Genomic DNA, 18,659 nt, shown 5'->3' with positions numbered 1-18,659 from the left:
TTCCCGCATAACACAATATCAACATATACCAGTACCACTCTATAGCTTCGTACATGTACTCTAGGTGCATTCCTACAAATAAAGGGCAATGATGATGTTGGGTGGAAGTGAGCGCAGTACACAGTACATTTACTCTAACTGTTCTGCTCTCTTGAATTTCATGTCGCTCAATCTAATTATACATACATGTATTGTAAAATGATATTAATAATAACTTCGTGAACATGTATGTACTTGGATGTGCTTCTTTAAAAATACATGTACCTGTATTATCTCGAGGAGCGTGTAACTACAACGCGTTCATACCCGTAATTTCTCACATATGTAGACGTGGACACGTAGATCAAAAAAAGAATGTGGAGGAAACAGGTAACGGTAACGGCCTTGCTGACTTGACTTGACGGAACTCCACTACATACAGACTGTCAAAGTTAGAGTTGTACGCGTGGGCGTGAGACCACACGGCCAGGTTTTCTTACGCTCTTCCAATCCTCGACGCCGACAGAGCATTTCAGCCATCTCAGGGTTTCTGAACAATCATCTTCTCTTGATCTCCTCCAGAATCCTGTAGGGGACCTGCCCGTAGAGCAAGTACCCGCATGATCTCCCAAAGCACCCCGTTGACCGAGACAACAAGCAAGTGCCTCCCCCCGGTGTCCACCTGAAAGCGGAAATAGCCAAATTTATACTGACAGTCCATATTAACAGTTGCATGCCCTGCGTCATGGGCTAGACTGTGCGGGCCAGCCCAGTTAAGTCTGGTATGATCTGGTGATCTTCAGGGCACAATTTGCGGCCTCTCCCTAGCACTAGCCGTTTCCATATCCTTCTAGCCAGATCGGCTCCCAGACACTGAAAAGGAAGTTATCAAGGAAAAGGTGCCAGAAACCTCTTGGAAGAAGCTCAGAGAGCCTCCGAATCAACGGATTCCACCTCTGAAATTTACGACTCTAGTGATTATACATAGCACTGATGATTGGAAGTTTAACAAAACCAATGACATCCAACCCTAACCCTCTCTCTTCACCACGGTAATGTTTACCCTCGCTGGGATCAAAGCTATCGCATTAACCAATTTCAATCTGCAAACCCAAGCTTCATGTTCCCTACCCGCGCTTGTCTTTGCTACTAGGTACGGAAAGGAGTTGCAGGCATCCGAAAGATTAGCGATCAGACGAACTCTGTTCAGATAAGGCTGTCACACACAAGCACCTACATACTTCGATCAATTGCTGATATATAGTTATATACATGACTATATATATGGCGGGTAATATCCGGGGGATCGGGGAGGATTCATGTTATAATTCGTCATTTCCACAACCTGAATTATAGAGTGCCTGGAGGTTGGTGAGGAACAATGTGATGCTGCCAATAATAACACTAGCACGCAACGATTGCTATTGATCTTGACACTGATTGAATTCAGCATGTCTTCTAGACATCACACAACGTACTTGGATATACAAATCCTCAACTATATAACTACGTGTATATAAGTATATATGTACGTATTTATCTACTTACTTACACAGGGATATCAAAATTTCTGTACATGTACCTCGAAGCGCCTAAGGATTAAGTCATTTGGGGGACGTTACACTTAGTCGCGGCGATACTTCCGTGAGTTTCCCCACAAAACACAATTGACGATAACTTGGCAGATCTTTGGGATTTATACGGTTTTTTTTCTTTTTCCAATATCTATTGACCAGATTGTTTCCCGGTAAAGCTTACCCAGCTAGCTAACATTGCTGCTCATGCAAAGAGTCTCGTTGTCATTGGGCACCATGCAGTAAATCTAGGCTCGAGAACCGGAAGAGCTTCCTTGGCTTATTATTATAAAAATGTTGCTGGACAAAGATCACACGAGTGACTAGACTTAGGATACCAGAACTATCAGGCTTGGCACACAAACTCACCACATCGCACTCGACCAGAACACCGCTTATTTTTCACGATATCAATCGCACGGGAGCTACATAAATACATATACAGTCGAATCTCTCTATAACGGTACGCCCGGGACCGGAGATTGGTACCCTTATAGCAAGCGTTATTTTGTACTTAGAAGGGCAAATAAGGACCGAGAAGTCGTACCCTTATAGGGCGATTATTCTTATAGGAGGTACCCTTATAGAGAGATTCGACTGTAGCTCGGTCGGGCTCGAAAAACAGTTCTAAATTAGTCTAGATACTCCACCGGAAACTATGCCTTTCAACAAGGCGCGATATATCGATACCAATCTAGTAATTAACTGGAATAAACTAAGACCTTTGCGACGATTTTCTTGGTACATAATTTAAGTATGTACGTTGAGTACATTATATAGCGACTTACACATAGCCAAAATTCTCCAGATAAATCTCGTATACTTCTAGAAATATCAGGGTACGATTAGCTAGACCCGGTAGATTGGGTGGTTTCCAAAATAGAACACATTTATCATACTGCATAGCATAAGCTAGCTTGCAATCGCTAAAGACTCCTCGAGTGAAGAACGAGCTATCTGTATTTCTCAATGCGGGGCATCATAGATAAGCAGTCACTTATCTAACTAGAGCATTATCTAAATCTGATCACCTTGCAGGGACACTGAATCTCAGGTGTGTATACGCAATGGCCAGGGTTATGATTATTTTTAGTCCGGATTGGAAGATTTACCTTGACGTAGCGAGAGAGTCGGGAGATTATCATACGTACGCTGTCACAGTACTCCTTCTTTTCGCGAAATGCTGTATGAAACGAGGGATGGTCATTGTTTCATTCGGATTACATATGTGGCTTTAGTTACGTCCAGTAACACAAAAATAGAAACCATCGCTTTTAAATATTTTGAGAACGAAATGTCATGAACTTTTTTGCGATAGTTGCAACATCAAATTGCAAAACCCGAAAGACCCTGGAACCTAGCTAGACATCACGGGTAATAGTCCGCGCCGTTATCAAGTTGTAGGGATGTAGAAAGAGGCTGTGCAGATGCTGATACTCAGACCTTGGGCAGCTACATCATGTACGTTTGTTAATAATTAAAGGGACATACCAGGGTCATTCGCGTGTAACCCGGGACTTTATCCAAAGATCATGGATCATCACTCCATAGATCCAGTCAATATCTATTACAAGCGCAGAATTATAAGCAATTGATAGATCGAGGGTGTCTGAGAGTCTTCTTGAATACGGACGGCCGAGCGCTAGCTCCATATTTGTATAAAAATAAATGGCCGCTGATCGAGACTGTGATCAATGATCATGTCATGATGACATGAGTATATATAACTATGATAGATTCCATTAATGTCATCCAAATTCAACCATCGTAGGGTGAGATTTTGTTCTCAGAACAGATATATCAAACTCGATTTTGATCGAGGGAAGAAGGGGGACCAACTCCTCCGAGTGAGGGCGATCAAAGCCTGGCGTATATTCTGTTGACAGGCTGAGTTTATATCTCTCACAATCGCAGAATTTTCTCTAGTCCTGACCAATTCTGTTCATAATATCTAAATGGAGTCCTATGAAAGTATTCGACCGATAGAATTGGGTAAAAGTAAGTTGATATATATAGAATGTTTGCTTTAGTAAGTAGAGTGAATCTATCTTGCGGAAGTACATGTATAGTCCTCTAATTTTACTACTCAATGATGGCCAGCCAAAGTCAATGATCAGTTAACCAGTAACAACAAAATTAACTATCCAAACGCCTCGCCTTGGAAATTACTGAATACTAGCAAGCGGAGTTTAAAATATTCACGGACATAGGGACTCTGCTCACTGATACATTAATAACTCGATCAGTGAGAAGCACGAGATATATGATGTATATTGTGGGAACTGCTTCATGTACGATCGAGGCTTATAATAGGTAGGTCATAGGGTGCATGCACATACATATACAATACCGGAAATGGTGGTAATTACGCCACGGTAGTACTCTTTTATTGCTTGTAACAAAAACTGATACCATCGGAGTCCTGTGATACTTCCGTACTCTTTTATATAATAGATTATTAGTATAAGTAGTAGCAATCGGGTAAAAATAAAATATATTTGGAAATACGCATTATTTAGTCAATACTGATTCTCTTACATCCAGTATTCTTACAGTATCGTAAGAAATCTAGTATTGGTATGGTATTGATGTGGTAATTCGCCTGAGTACCGCATCTGTACCGCTATGGTTTATACCAAAATGTCGTTTTCAGGCCTGGAGACTAGCAGGTTCTCGATATAGAATTTAAAACTGACCGTAGAAATTATATTTCTGTCGGTTTTGATACCCTGGGTGGTGGGGCGTACATGCGCATGTGTGAATAGATTCAATTAGATACATGTTATAGGCTGGTTGGTACGGAGCGGTGAGTCTGTTTGGAGTTAATCACTGACGAAGCCTATACTACAACATGTAACAAGATACTATGTGACACTGCTACTAGTCACAGCGTGACAGCCATGAGGATGACAGTAATTGCGTGGCATGCGGCGTTACTGATGGTCAGAGCGGGGGTAGTGTGGTCCATGAGCCGACCTGGCTCGAGCCCAGCGAGCCTTACCCTCCAGCGAGCCTGAGCCGGCTTGAGCCGTTTTCTCTAAGGCTCGAGCTTAGGATCGAGCTTAATTTGCTTGAACTATGTAGGCTCTAGAAGCCATAAGAGAAGCAAAAAGGAGATTTATACCGACTTGAATGCTTAGTTAAACAATTAATTCCTTCTCACGGTATTACTACATGAAATGAAGCCTATATGTAACCTGCGCCTGCTCTTTTACTACACTTGGTGCAAGGATAACCTGTTTTTTGTATCATTGACCACCGGCTCGAGCCAGCTTATGAGCCTGTCACCAAAGCTCGAGCCTTGTGAGCCTCTGTCTCCCACGAGCCGAGCCAGCTCGAGCTTATGCGTCGGCTCGACTCATGGACCACACTAAGCGGGGGCGGCCTTGATGGCCGCTCTGGCATACTAGAATTATTGGTATGGTATTGGGATGGTATTGATACAGTATCCCTCAAAATTTATTATTTTCCGCCATACAGTACAAATTCCACCCAAATGCAGCACTTTATTTAACACGTCTTCATAGGAATAAACAATTCCCAACACTACTGGTTAACTTCGGGGCGTCTGAGCAGCAAAAAATTGCTTACCTTACGGCATTACTACTGTAACTAGGGTACCCCGATTTCCGGTATTGTACTTACATGTATTTACATGTACGTAGAGTACTCTATAGTAGAGTATATGTACGTATATAACATACATACATTAAGTACGTATACGTACGTGGCGGCCGTGGACTCAGAGTACAGTGCGTTGCTTGGTTCTAAGAGACACCACATGTACTTTGTTTCGGTATAGAAGAACCTCATTTCTAGATTTTGTAAAGATGAACGTTACCTCAGCTGCGGATGAATGAAATCTGTCCACTTAGATTGCGCAAGAGGACAACGGATAATTACAAGGATGCTGAGTTCCTCCCAGCATATATATCTAACTCCCTAACTCACCGAAATTTAACATTCGAACTATTCGAACCATTCGAACTCACTACATATAATTATACTGGCATAGAAAACCAACGGCAAGCGATTAAGTCTTTAACTTACTATATCACATGACCGACGTCTTCATATTACAACAGGCTCTAGATCTTTTCAAACCGACCATGGCGGGGATGATTCGATTAAGACCCACACAAATTATCCTAACCGGCGAAGAAGTCAACAAAACTCTCCATAAATCATATCCAACCGTCCCAAAATCACAGACATTGTCTGTACCACTTCAATGGGATCATAACGTTACGTTTAGAAAAGGACGAGGCACAATGATAACCGAAAAAGCTAAAGCGTCATGTTTTGGTATCCACGAGGATAGCACTACCCTCAGTGAAGCTGATAGTGACGAAATTTCCGAAATGTCAGACTTCAGCTTTGGACCTATACTCTTAGATATCAACCCCAGCGATACGAACTCTGTGATAGCTGAAGCCAATTGCAGTTCTGAAGATGGTGACGAGGGCAGTGGCGGAGATAGCGTAAAGTCAGCCTCTTGGGATGGAGAGTACGATACTAGTGTGGATACCCTTACGAATAATTCTATTGGGTCCGATGATGAAACATTAATTCCTTCGACACTTAACGTTGGTGGTTCGAATTTTCTTCTAGATAGAGCTAGAGAACAGGACGCAGTTTGGGAGATATACTCAGATACTCCTGCTGAGCATGAATTCATGGTCAATGGCGCTACACATGATACTCCCGACGTTTACGACTTCGAGTATCAGGCAGATGCTGAGTTAATGTCTATTGGGGATGATGCGATGTCAGGACAAGATTCGGATGCGGAAAACTGTGCCCAGGAATCTTATTCTCTGCCTATGGATGGAGCAGGCGAACACAGGCTCGGTGAAATATTCGCAGATTTGGATCTCTACGCATCGCCAGCTTCTCCTGCACAAAAAAACTCGTCATTCCGCGAGAAAGAATCGCCTTCCAGCCGGACTCCAGGATTTCTGGAGGTTCCAGATAGCTCAACTAATATCACTCCAACTCCACCCTCGGTTCGGAGGCTTCTCAACGAGATTCCCCCACGACTAGAAGATGTTATTGGGCTGTCGCCTCGCCATTTAGCTTTATCACGTGCCATTCTTGCTCGATATCGCTCTGATCACACAAAAAACTCAATTCCTTCTCGATCTAATTCATCAAGCATTCACGAAGGTAACAATCACCACCACCAACGCTCTCGTACATCTTCTCAACAACGATCAGTTTATTCCAGGGACTTATCTCCTAACCGTTCTGGGCATCGTTCATTCAGTGAAATTATAACAACCCTCCCAACTCAGGAATACCCCAGCGCTGGTATCGACGATAGTGATGGCAGGATACAAATTCTTGGAAATAATCCCTGGGGAGATGTCAATGCAGATAGCCATTACGACGAAAGTAACGTTGGTTTCTCAGACGAGGTGGAAGAATATTCTGCAAGAATATTAGATAGATAATGACTCTATACGAATCATTACCACACCCCTTAGAATAGAGGCCTAAAGAAATACAGGCTTATGAGGCATCAAAAAGACAGCCTTATGAATTGATTATGAGTGACACAGCTGTGTCGTTATTGCTCATTCATCGCCCGTATTTTTGGTTTGATTGAAGTGAAGAAATATTATATCCTGATATGGTGCGCCCAATCATAAAGGTAGTCAAAAAATTGGGGCGAGGTCGAGGTTGAATAACTTTCCAACGAAACAAATTATGAAAAATCCGGTTGGTAAAATTGAAGTACTAGTGATGAAGAAGAACTTTACCAACCAGATTTTTGATATCTCTCCTGGTTAAAAAGTTATTCAAGCTTGAAATTCGGTATTTTAGTATGTAAAAAGCGCCAAGACTAAACAAAGTGGAACAGTATTATACCCATTTATACCCTTAAAGAAGCAAACCTGATCAGGCCATGGCAGTGATGCAGCAGAAGGCTAGAAATGGGCCCTCTTATTGGCCCATGAGGCCATATTGCAGCCACAATTGTTCCACTTCTGTATCTTCCGTATGCCACCCCATCACCTTTAAGAGTGTGCGCACCATACTTCATGCATAATGATCACCGACGTTTATTCGTGATACTCAGAGGCTGATCATATTAGCATCAAACTACCCAAAGTGGCTTGCTAAATAGAATCAACTGTAGTAATTGGTAGTTTCTCATGGGTGGTTATGCGGTATCACGTCTATCAAGGTAGACGCAGCCCTCAAAACAGGATAAACTTCATGAGTTTTAACAGACTTCAAATCAGCTAGTCTCAAGCCCTACCAAGAATTAAGAACTCCATCCACTTTTGCTATGTAGTACTAAACTTCGTAGAAGTATCTCATTGATCTATATAAAGTACGTGTATGTGGATATATTTAGATATAAATGCATAGTACAGGAACCACTATATATACTCAACCATCATTATTCCTAAGCTTAAGAACTACATATACTTTTGAGTGATGAATCATATTGGCATAGCCGTAAGGCTGCATGTAATTAATGAATTAAACAAAAAAAAAAAAAAAAAAAGGAGTGATGAATCATGCATTATCACTCGTTTGTTTCTCTTTCACGGACAAGTCTACCCAGGCCCTAGTCTCGTGGTGGGCTCATAATATACATAGACAACAAAATCTACGCGTGAGTGCTATATAGAGTTTTGAAGAATCCACGGAGATATACATAAACACACATGTAGCATTTCAATCCTTAGCTTTCGACAATTTTATGCAACAGTAAATACATGAATCATTATTCTTGTTGCATAGTCTTTGGACAGTGTTATGCATGTAGCCATCTCTTCTTGCACGTGAAAAGGGAGTTGGTGCATATCATGCCAGATAAGCGAGTGATTTTCTATGACTCACATCACTTTTCTGACCACCACTGTTAATACTAAGTACTGGTACATACAACTGAGATTAACACCTCCAATAATCAAAACGATCAATCATTCTTAACATATATTCGCATCATGTAGCAACGATTAGTTATCGCTGCAGCCTTGAAGCACATACATATGATAAGCCAGGGCTAGGGCAGACATTCCAACCATTCTACTGGTTTTCTCGCTGGTGACACGAAGTTGGTATCTTGGCATCAAGGCTGAGCACGGCTACCGGCTGTCGATCAGGTGCCTATGTTGTTTTTTCCCCCCTCTTTGTTTTGTTTTTTTGTGACTGCGTGGAAAAATGTTACAGCCTTTTGTACCTACTTGCAGGGCTTAGGTAATCACATGGTTCACTGAGTCGCGAGTTGCGCTCTTTTTCGTATTGAATCGCGCAGAAAAGATGAGAGAAGGCAAAGGTCCGGCCATATTCATTTTTATACTGCCCATGATTGGTGCGATCGACCCCGGGCCCCAGGAGAGTCTCAATTTCGCCCGAGCAGCTTGACTTGCTATGAACAGGACACATACGACCGCATCGATAGCTAGATTTGGGAATTGACATTTTTAAATATATTATGCATGTGTAGCGTTTAGAAAACAGCTTAAACACAAGCTATCGCGCGCGTATCGTAATAATCGAATAGGTAGAAGTACATATGCGGCTACTATAGTGAGCCTATCGGCTGAGGCTGTATACGAGACTCACATGATTTTAGTCTTCTTCCAACTGAACGCCAAAGTTCCACTAAGCTTTCAATAGGGCTTATGAATATTGTTCCTTTGGGCTTCCAGACGTAGCTGATATATTTTGTCTCGTTTCGATGCATCCGCGGTCTGGTTCCTGGTTCATACTCTACACCCCTGTGCCGTTTCCTGCTGACATACATAGGGGTAAACTGGGATCAATATATTACTTTTGTTAACCTTTTTTCTTGTTGGTTAGTGGTCGTTGATATGTATGGCTTAGCAGAGGCGCTCGGGGTCATCGAACGGTATCATTGGCTGAATTGACGAAAGGTCGCACCTATAAATCCAAAGGGGCCCCCCAAACCGGATATTGCATTCTTCACAGGAAATCTCACATTTTCGAATACAAAAAGGTTGTAATCCTCCCCTGAGTTTTCTCCTTTAGCAACATTGCAGGCCGATACCAACAGTCTTTCCAGAGCAAACGTCTACCTCCAAATATCGCGCAGAAACCAAAACCACAGTCACTCTATATTCAATTAGCTGCACACTCGTTAAAAATGACTTCCCGACCAGCCTATATTCTGTCGACTTTCATAAATCTTATCCTCTTCCTCTTCATTTCATACTGCTCTGCGGCGCCGACTTCAACTCATATTCTCGAGAAGCGAAAGGGAGGCGGCGGTGCTGGTCGCGGTAGTAAAAAAAGCGGAGTCATCGCTGGAGTTGCGATGGCTGGTCTTGTCGGGGTTGGAATATGTTGTTATGCTTTCGTTTGTTGTACTAGATGTATCCCTTGTTGCGGGGGCAGGAAAAAGACTGCGGAGGCGGCAGAGGCGGGAGTAGTACCAGAGGAAGAAGCCAAGCTTGATCAAGCTACACCAGAAAGCAGAGGAGGGGAATCTCAATGGAGCGAAAAATAGCGGAGTTCGGCAAACCCCCAAGAAACAACACGCACCAACTTCTCAGGCAGGATTATGGTGGTCAGTAGAATACGATGACGATGATCAGCGGCGCCACAACGATCTCGACAACTGTCAACCCACCAGGTGTGGGATGGCGAGAAAGAACTCTTGTGGTGATGGGGGATAATTCATGTTAAACTTATCTATCTTCTTTATGTTAAAGTTACATTATAATCACATTCATTCTCTTTTCATATTTCTCCTCTAGCGTAGAGCCAGTGGTTTCCCCGCCCTCAGGATATTCGTTACATTCCTTTCTATGCGTGTGCGTGAGCACATGTCCGATCAGCCTTTTCCTGCACCTTGTGACTTGACAAATCAGTAAATTTTTGACAGTACATACATACCTAGAGTACTCTACTCCACAAGTGACCAGCCTTCAAAGACATGCCTACCATATTTCTAGCATAATTCAGTGGTGGTGGTTGAGTGGTTGCATGTTGTAAGGTTAGAGTGTGTCCTAGCGTCAAATAGCATATAAGGTTATGCCAGGGTCTAGGTCTAGGCTCGATACCTTGTATTAAAGTACCATGGCCAACCATGGCCACCGCATGCACAACATGCTACTGAATACCAGCTTAGGTACACTATTCGGTTATATACGAACTTACCTTTCAATGATACGTACATGTGTCTATGTGGGGAATGAACTTTTCGGCTATATTCTTGTCCGTGGGGTTGTGGAGTTGTTTCAGGGTAAACATTCGCCCGGACTTGGGAAATCTAGCTCATCTACTCTATATATGTCTCTTTAGTCATGCATGGTTTCCAGCATACGTATACGTCATGTACTGAACGTCACACTCCTCTTAAAGTTCCCCATGGCATATCACTCGTCCGTGGTATGGTAGTACGTACTCATCGATATTATATATATTAAACTACTGCAAGGTCTACATAATATAACACACAATCGATAGAAGAGAAATCAACGTTATTGGGTCTAGATTAATTGTTTCAATAAAGGGAATATCTACTTTCGAGTTTCAGGCGCCACGAACTAGAAACTTGTATATATATTATAATTAGATCTCATTATAATATAGATAAACTTGCAAAATGTGGTGATGGACTTTTTTCATCTCAACCGAGACAAACCAGTCCACCACTTACTTAACGGTACTATATACAATATACGTACTGATTAATGTGTACATGCACTACATACATGTAGTTACTAATAACTAAAAGAGGTCTTGCATTGGGGGTTGGCTTTAATGTTTTCTACAATAAACCTCGAATAAAAAATTTACCAAGATCTAGATAGTAAAACCGGATCTCGGTACAAACACCACCTCGTAATATTGATCTTCCAAGTTGGTTGATACATATCAAGCTGGCTTTAATTTGGTGTGCATGGCGCATATGTACTGCTGGGAACGATATTCCTTATATATATATGAATTCGCTCTTCTACAGAGAGAAGTGGGTGGCCCGCATAGTCCAGCTGGGGCCTTTCTTCTTCGTGAATATACATTTATAATGAATGCTGTATATTGCCCTGCCTTTAGTGGAATTCAATGATACATTACCGTCGAAATGCGTAAAATAATAAGGCTTGCAGTAGGCTTATCGCCAAAATAAGGCATGTTTGAGCGTTTTTTGACGAAAAATTGTGTCCTTAGCCTTTTCTCCATATAAGGCCTAAAAATTTTTAATCATTTGCCGAAAAAAAGGATTATATACATCTTTAGGTCTCTATACACATTAATTTAGTTTAAGTGTTGTGAAATAATTTAAGCCTTTATACCAGATAAGTCTTTTTATCAAATAAGACTTTTTCCGCAAATAAGGTTTATATAAGATTTGTAATTTCCGATTTTACTAGCATTTCATCGGCTATCCTGCCTATATATTACCTCTAGCAAAGAAATTTCAGTTCTCCCATAGCTTAGTGGGTAGCATGAGGTACATTCTACCTACAACGCTCTAGGTTCAAATCATCTCTTTTACTTTTTTGAACCACCAAGGACATAATCTTATCTGGAAAAAAGTCTTATATTAGCCTTAAAAAATGCATAAGTCTTAAAATATGGAAAAAGTCTTATTTCGAAATAAGGCTTTTCACCTATAGTTACTTGCAGTAGGCTTATTTACAAAAAAGGATTATATCAAATAAAAGCCTTATCTTAGGCTTATATAAGCGTCTCCTGAGCCTTCTGCAAGCTTTATTTTTTTACCCATTCCGACGTTAAAGTAAACCCCCCCATATACTTTATATATATTTGTAGGCTCAGATGCAATATCTTATTGCCCCCTAGCTTTGATGTAAAGAGAGGTAATGTCTATAGATCTATATATGTGGCATTTTGGCGATCGCGATAGGATATTCTTGTCAATATTCTAATCACCTAATTTCAATGTTTACTCCTAAGTTTGTGTTAGATGTTAGTATATTGTGAAGCTTAATAGACTATGGAAGCATTGAATTCCCCGGGCTTGTTTGAGATATATAGGCGTAGCTATAGCTGAACCCCTCCCGATTCATCGTCTGTAACCATTCGATCATAGAAGCGTTATGCATGTTAATTTCCCCCATCTTGTTCTATCAAGAACTAGCTTACGTATACGCGTATACGAGCTTCATAATGAATCCTACGTACTCAAACCCTCGTACAACGCTGTCCTGGCTAATTCTAAAATCCTAACCGTTTAGTTAATTAGCTGATAAAATAATTAAGGCGAGCAATTGATGTGACGTTGAGACGTGCAGTCAAGTGATTCACGCATTGGTGGTGTAGATCAGGAACCAAACTGAACAAAGCCTAAATCGAACCCTATATTTCAGACAAATTTATGCTCAGTAATCAGCAGCCGCTACACCTAAATTTGTTTAATTCCTCACCTCGAAAATTTCTCCGGAGTAGATACAAATCAGCGCAATTTGACGATTCGGTGGTAGGTGTAGTATGTACACTCAGTGCCAGCTAAGTGGACAATTCTGAAACCAACTTGACATCTAAAAGCTGCATTGTGAGATGTCAAATACTGAAGCGACAGCAGTTCTCATCAGCCCTTGTCCACTTTTAAGCAGGGTCCATCTTGCTGCCCCACTATTCACCCCACCCTCTCGATCTCTACTCTCAGTTGCTTCCCTCTCCCGAAAACACCCACCCAGGTACATTCCACGGGCTACAGGAGCGAATTAACCGCAAAAACACTCTGGCTCTAGTTACGGGTTAAGTACGTTGTTTGTTCCCCGCACGCAATTGCCTATTCAATTACCCCGGGCGACCCTTTCTCTTTAGAAAAAAAGTACCTGCATTTCTGATTGTGTGACTCAGGCAGCATCAACCTCAAAACCCCGCTGCAGCAACCCACGAAAAAATTTCTTCCTCCCTCTGTGAAGGAAAAAAAAAACTTTAACCCACGACAACAATGGTTACCGCCGAAACTAATGGCACTTCCGTGCCCATGGAAGTCGCCACAGTATCAATTCTAGGGAAAGATACAATTAAGGTTGGGTATGACCTCATTCATGAGATTACCTCAGATATTCTGCAAAACCTTAAGTCGACAACCTATGTCCTTATAACCGATATCAATATTGGACGTATTTACCTTCCACGGATCGAAGAGGCTTTCGAGCAGGATTCGCAAAAGTATTCACCAAATGCTCGGCTACTCACTTACACTATCCCTCCCGGCGAAGCTTCGAAAACTCGTGTCACAAAGGCCGAGATTGAGGATTGGATGCTATCGAAAGAATGCACTAGAGACACCGTGATCATTGCGCTTGGTGGGGGTGTGATTGGCGACATGATTGGGTATGTTGCTGCAACTTTTATGCGCGGTGTCAGGTTCATTCAGGTACCAACGACACTGCTTTCGATGGTGGATTCATCAATTGGGGGTAAAACCGCAATTGATTCGCCACATGGAAAGAACTTGATTGGCGCGTTTTGGCAGCCGGAGAGAATCTATATTGATCTACAATTCCTGGAAACACTACCGGAGAGGGAGTTTATCAATGGAATGGCGGAGGTTATCAAGGTAAGCTCTTTCGATTCTTATCCAGTTGCAGGATGACTCATTGGCTCGTCTATAGACTGCCGCCATCTGGGACGAGGAGGAGTTCACAAAGCTCGAAAAGAGTTCGGATGTGATACTTCAAGCTGTCAGGTCAAAGATCACTACTACTCAGGAGGGTACGCAACGTTCACGCAGTCAATTCTAAACATAGCTCAGTATTCCTAACCGTGTCTAGGACCATCGCGCCTATCATCAGTTAAACAACTACTCAAAGAAGTTGTCCTTGGCTCTGTTCGTACCAAGGCTCACGTCGTCTCCGCAGATGAGCGTGAAGGTGGACTCCGTAACCTCCTCAACTTTGGTCATACAATCGGACATGCCATTGAGGCTATTCTCTTCCCCCAGATGCTTCACGGAGAATGTGTCGCAATCGGTATGATCAAGGAGGCAGAGCTCTCCCGCCACCTTGGACACCTGAAACCAAGCGCTGTCGCGAGGATATCAAAGTGTCTAACTGCTTATGGACTCCCAACTTCGCTTGATGATAAGAGAGTCAAGAAGCTTACGGCTGGGAAACACTGTGAAGTGGAGGAAATGATTAGAATCATGGGAGTAGATAAGAAAAACGATGGTCGTAAAAAGAGGGTTGTTCTATTGACAGCTATTGGAAAGACTCTTGAAAGAAAGGCATCCGTCGTCCTCGACGACGCTATCAGAGTCATTATGGCACCCAGTGTCATAGTCGATTCGCAAAAGTCAGCCATCCCAGAATTGAGCATCACGCCACCTGGGTCAAAATCAATCTCAAACAGAGCTCTTGTGCTCGCCGCCCTTGGCTCTGGCACTTGCCGAATTAAAAACCTCCTCCACTCTGATGACACAGAGCACATGCTCACTGCCCTTTACAAGCTCGGGGGTATGCAATTCTCCTGGGAGGATGATGGCGATACATTAGTTGTAAACGGCAATGGAGGTAAGCTCACAGCATGCGGTGACGAACTATACCTCGGAAACGCCGGTACCGCAGCTAGATTCTTGACCACGGTTGCTACCCTTGTGTCCCCATCAACTGAAAACGACTCCATCGTTCTCACCGGTAACGCCCGTATGAAGCAAAGACCCATCGGGGCCCTCGTGAATGCGCTTCGTTCAAACGGAAACACAGTCGATTACCTTGAGGGTGAAGGATGTCTTCCCCTCCGTGTACCGTCAACTTCGGGCTTTGCAGGTGGAAAGATCGAATTGGCTGCTACAGTCTCGTCGCAATATGTTTCCTCGATCTTGATGTGTGCGCCGTATGCCCGTGAGCCAGTCACATTATCGCTTGTGGGCGGAAAGCCGATTTCGCAGCTTTACATCGAGATGACAACCGCGATGATGGCGTCTTTCGGAATTGAGGTTACAAAGTCTGAGACTGAGGAATACACTTACCACATCCCGCAAGGGACATACAAGAATCCTTCTGAATACGTCGTCGAGAGCGATGCTAGTTCAGCTACCTACCCATTGGCTATTGCAGCTATCACCGGTACCACTGTTACTATTCCCAACATTGGAAAGAAGTCGCTCCAAGGTGATGCTCGTTTTGCGGTTGATATACTTCGCCCGATGGGCTGCGAGGTTGTGCAGACCGATTACTCTACCACCGTCCGGGGCCCTTCAAAAGGACAGCTAAAGCCGATTCCACAAGTAGATATGGAACCCATGACTGATGCCTTCCTTACCGCATCTGTCCTTGCTGCTGTGGCTGTCGGCTCTGAACGCACGAATATTACCGGCATTGCAAACCAAAGGGTTAAGGAATGTAATCGGATTGCAGCGATGGTCCACGAGTTGGCCAAGTTTGGTGTCACTGCTGGAGAGCTTGAGGACGGTATCTGGATCGAAGGGAAAGACTATAGTACTCTTCAGAGCCCCGTCGATGGTGTGCACTGCTACGATGATCATCGTGTGGCAATGAGTTTCTCGGTACTGTCACTTATAGCGCCGGAGCCCGTCATTGTGTTAGAAAAGGAGTGTACGGCAAAGACATGGCCTGGATGGTGGGACGTCCTGGCTTCCAGTTTTAAGGTCGCTCTTAACGGCACTGAGATCATCGATCATTCCGAACCCAGTATCATTAAAAAGGGGAACAACGCTTCCATCATTATCATTGGTATGAGGGGTGCTGGGAAAACTACTATGGGAAATATCGCAACAAGGATAATGCAACGTCCGCTTTTGGACCTTGATGTAGTGATGGAGGAGGAACAGGGGAGGGTTATTCCCGATATTGTCAAGACTGACGGGTGGGAAGGGTTCCGCCAAATTGAATTTGACCTCTTGAAGAGGAAGATGGCCGAACATCCCATTGAACATATTATTGCTTGTGGTGGCGGTATCATCGAGACCCCTGAGGCGAGGGAACTATTAATACGCTATCACCAAACCGGCGGAATTGTTATCCACATCCACAGGAATATCGAGAATGTCATTGATTTCTTAAACGTTGATAAGACTCGTCCTGCGTTCTCGGAAGATCTTCATAAAGTATGGCTTCGCCGCAAGCCTTGGTACGATGAGTGCAGTAACTTCCAATACTACTCCCCAGTTGTCAGCGCGGAGCATCTAGATATCGCCCAAGCGGACTTTGCAAGATTTCTCCATGTCATCATCGGGAAAGCTAACTACCACGAAAAGTTCTTGAGACGAGAGAGAACTTTCTTCGTTTCCTTGACTTATCCTGATATCTCGCAGGCTATAGATATTGTTGGTCCTGTCACCATCGGGGCTGATGCTCTCGAGATCAGAGTTGATCTCTTGGAGGATCCTGATGGTGAGTATGGTATTCCAACAATAAAGTTCGTCTCGGAGCAGTTGGCACTCCTGAGGAGTAAGACACAGCTTCCGGCAATCTTTGCTATCAGGACGGTGAGCCAAGGTGGACGCTTCCCCGATGATGCTCCTGAGAAAGCATTAGAGTTTTTCCTTACCGCGATAAGAATGGGGTTGGAGTATATTGACCTCGAGATGTCGTGGCCCTTGCTTATCATCGAAAAGGTTACTGCTTCAAAGAACCACACTAAGATCATCGCATCCCACCACGATGTCCAAGGTCACCTTCGCTGGAAAAACGCGAGTTGGGTATCTATCTTCAACACTGCTCTGAAGTTCGGAGATGTCATCAAACTCATCGGTGTAGCAAACAAGTTACAAGACAACTTTGATCTTCAGAATTTCCGTGAATGGGCTAGCTCACGCGCAACTCGTCTCATCGCCCTCAATGCTGGTGAGAAGGGTAAGCTTAGCAGAATTCTGAATATGTTCTTGACACCTGTTACACACCCGGCACTCCCATTCAAGGCTGCCCCTGGGCAGTTGACAGTGTCGGAGATTCATCGTGGCCTCTGGTTGATGGGTGAGATTGAGAGGAAGCAATTCTACCTCTTCGGAAAGCCAATTCAACATTCCCGAAGTCCCGCCCTTCACAACCACCTGTTCCACGATATGGGTCTTCCTCATCACTACCAGATCTTTGAGAACGATACCGTCAACGACGAAGCCACTCGAGCCATCCTCTATGCCGACGATTTCGGTGGTGCTAGTGTTACGATCCCGCACAAACTCAGCATTATGCCACTTCTTGATGAGATCACCCCCGAGGCCGAGATGATTGGAGCAGTCAACACTGTTCTCCCAGTCCTTGTCAAGACTCGTGGGGAGACTAAGAGAAAGCTTGTTGGTTACAATTTCGACTGGGTTGGTATCAAGACCTCCCTTTTCCAGGGAGGTGTTCGTGACACCTACGACGACCCAGGCAGTGCACTTGTCATCGGTGCTGGAGGTACGTCAAGAGCGGCCGTTTATGCTTTGCATAACATGCGCTACAGTACGATTTACATCATCAATCGTAGTGTTGCGAATCTCCAGCCCATCATCGATGCTTTCCCGGCTGAGTACAACATCATCGCTGTCAAGACACTCGATGAGGCACAGGCTATCTCCGTAAAACCAGTTACTGCGGTTTCTACAGTTCCTGCTGACAAACCCATTGATGCCGCAACTAAAGCGATTCTTACTGAGCTCTTGAAGGCCAACCCCGCCGATAGCCAAAAGGAGAGAGTGTTGGCGGAGATGGCATACAAGCCAAGACATACTGAAGTTATGAAGCTTGCTGAGGAGGCTGGATGGAAGACAGTTCCAGGGTTGGAGGCATTGACTGGGCAGGGTGTAAAACAATTTGAGGTAAGTTGCATCTGGGCGAGTGACATATTATGATGCTAATGTTTCCCGATTCAGGTGTTCACCGGTGGGATCATCCCGGACTATGAGCAGGCTCGTCAAGCTGTCTTGGGAGATGAGAAGTATTAGTAGTGTTGATGGAATTGCTTGGAGCTAGGACAAGTTTCTAGGTTTTTTTTTTTTTTTTTTTTCCTTTGCGTTTATTTTTTGATTCGTTCACAAAAGATGAATTAGTTGCTGTCCTTCTCGAAAGAAAAAAAAAGATTATCGTGGGGTACATGTGTTTTTCAAAATCAAAGATAGTTTGGAGATTTTGTGTGGTTTATTGTTTTTGCAAGCCCGTTCCGTTTCGTGTAAGCTGGAATGTAAACGTGGTTGGTGTC

The 18,659-nt window shown here is 43.5% G+C and overlaps 2 protein-coding genes across 2 annotated transcripts; both read left to right on the top strand.

The window, feature by feature from the left end:
• Window positions 1-5,662: 5,662 nt before the first annotated feature.
• H6S33_004297 (uncharacterized protein) lies at window positions 5,663-7,006 on the top strand (the record flags this gene model as incomplete). Its single annotated transcript, XM_044835642.1, has 2 exons — window positions 5,663-6,719; window positions 6,771-7,006. 2 exons carry the CDS (start codon window positions 5,663-5,665, stop codon window positions 7,004-7,006), a joined length of 1,293 nt encoding a protein of 430 aa, XP_044691035.1.
• A 6,455-nt stretch (window positions 7,007-13,461) lies between these two features.
• H6S33_004296 (uncharacterized protein) lies at window positions 13,462-18,405 on the top strand (the record flags this gene model as incomplete). Its single annotated transcript, XM_044835641.1, has 4 exons — window positions 13,462-14,076; window positions 14,132-14,231; window positions 14,291-18,279; window positions 18,334-18,405. 4 exons carry the CDS (start codon window positions 13,462-13,464, stop codon window positions 18,403-18,405), a joined length of 4,776 nt encoding a protein of 1,591 aa, XP_044691034.1.
• Window positions 18,406-18,659: the final 254 nt, after the last annotated feature.

This window comes from Morchella sextelata (assembly GCF_020137385.1).
Source record: "Morchella sextelata strain SCLS chromosome Unknown scls_17, whole genome shotgun sequence".
In the NCBI taxonomy this organism is placed as follows: Eukaryota; Fungi; Ascomycota; class Pezizomycetes; order Pezizales; family Morchellaceae; genus Morchella; species Morchella sextelata.
Note: the sequence above shows the minus strand (reverse complement) of the source record. Positions and strands in the feature narration are given on the sequence as shown.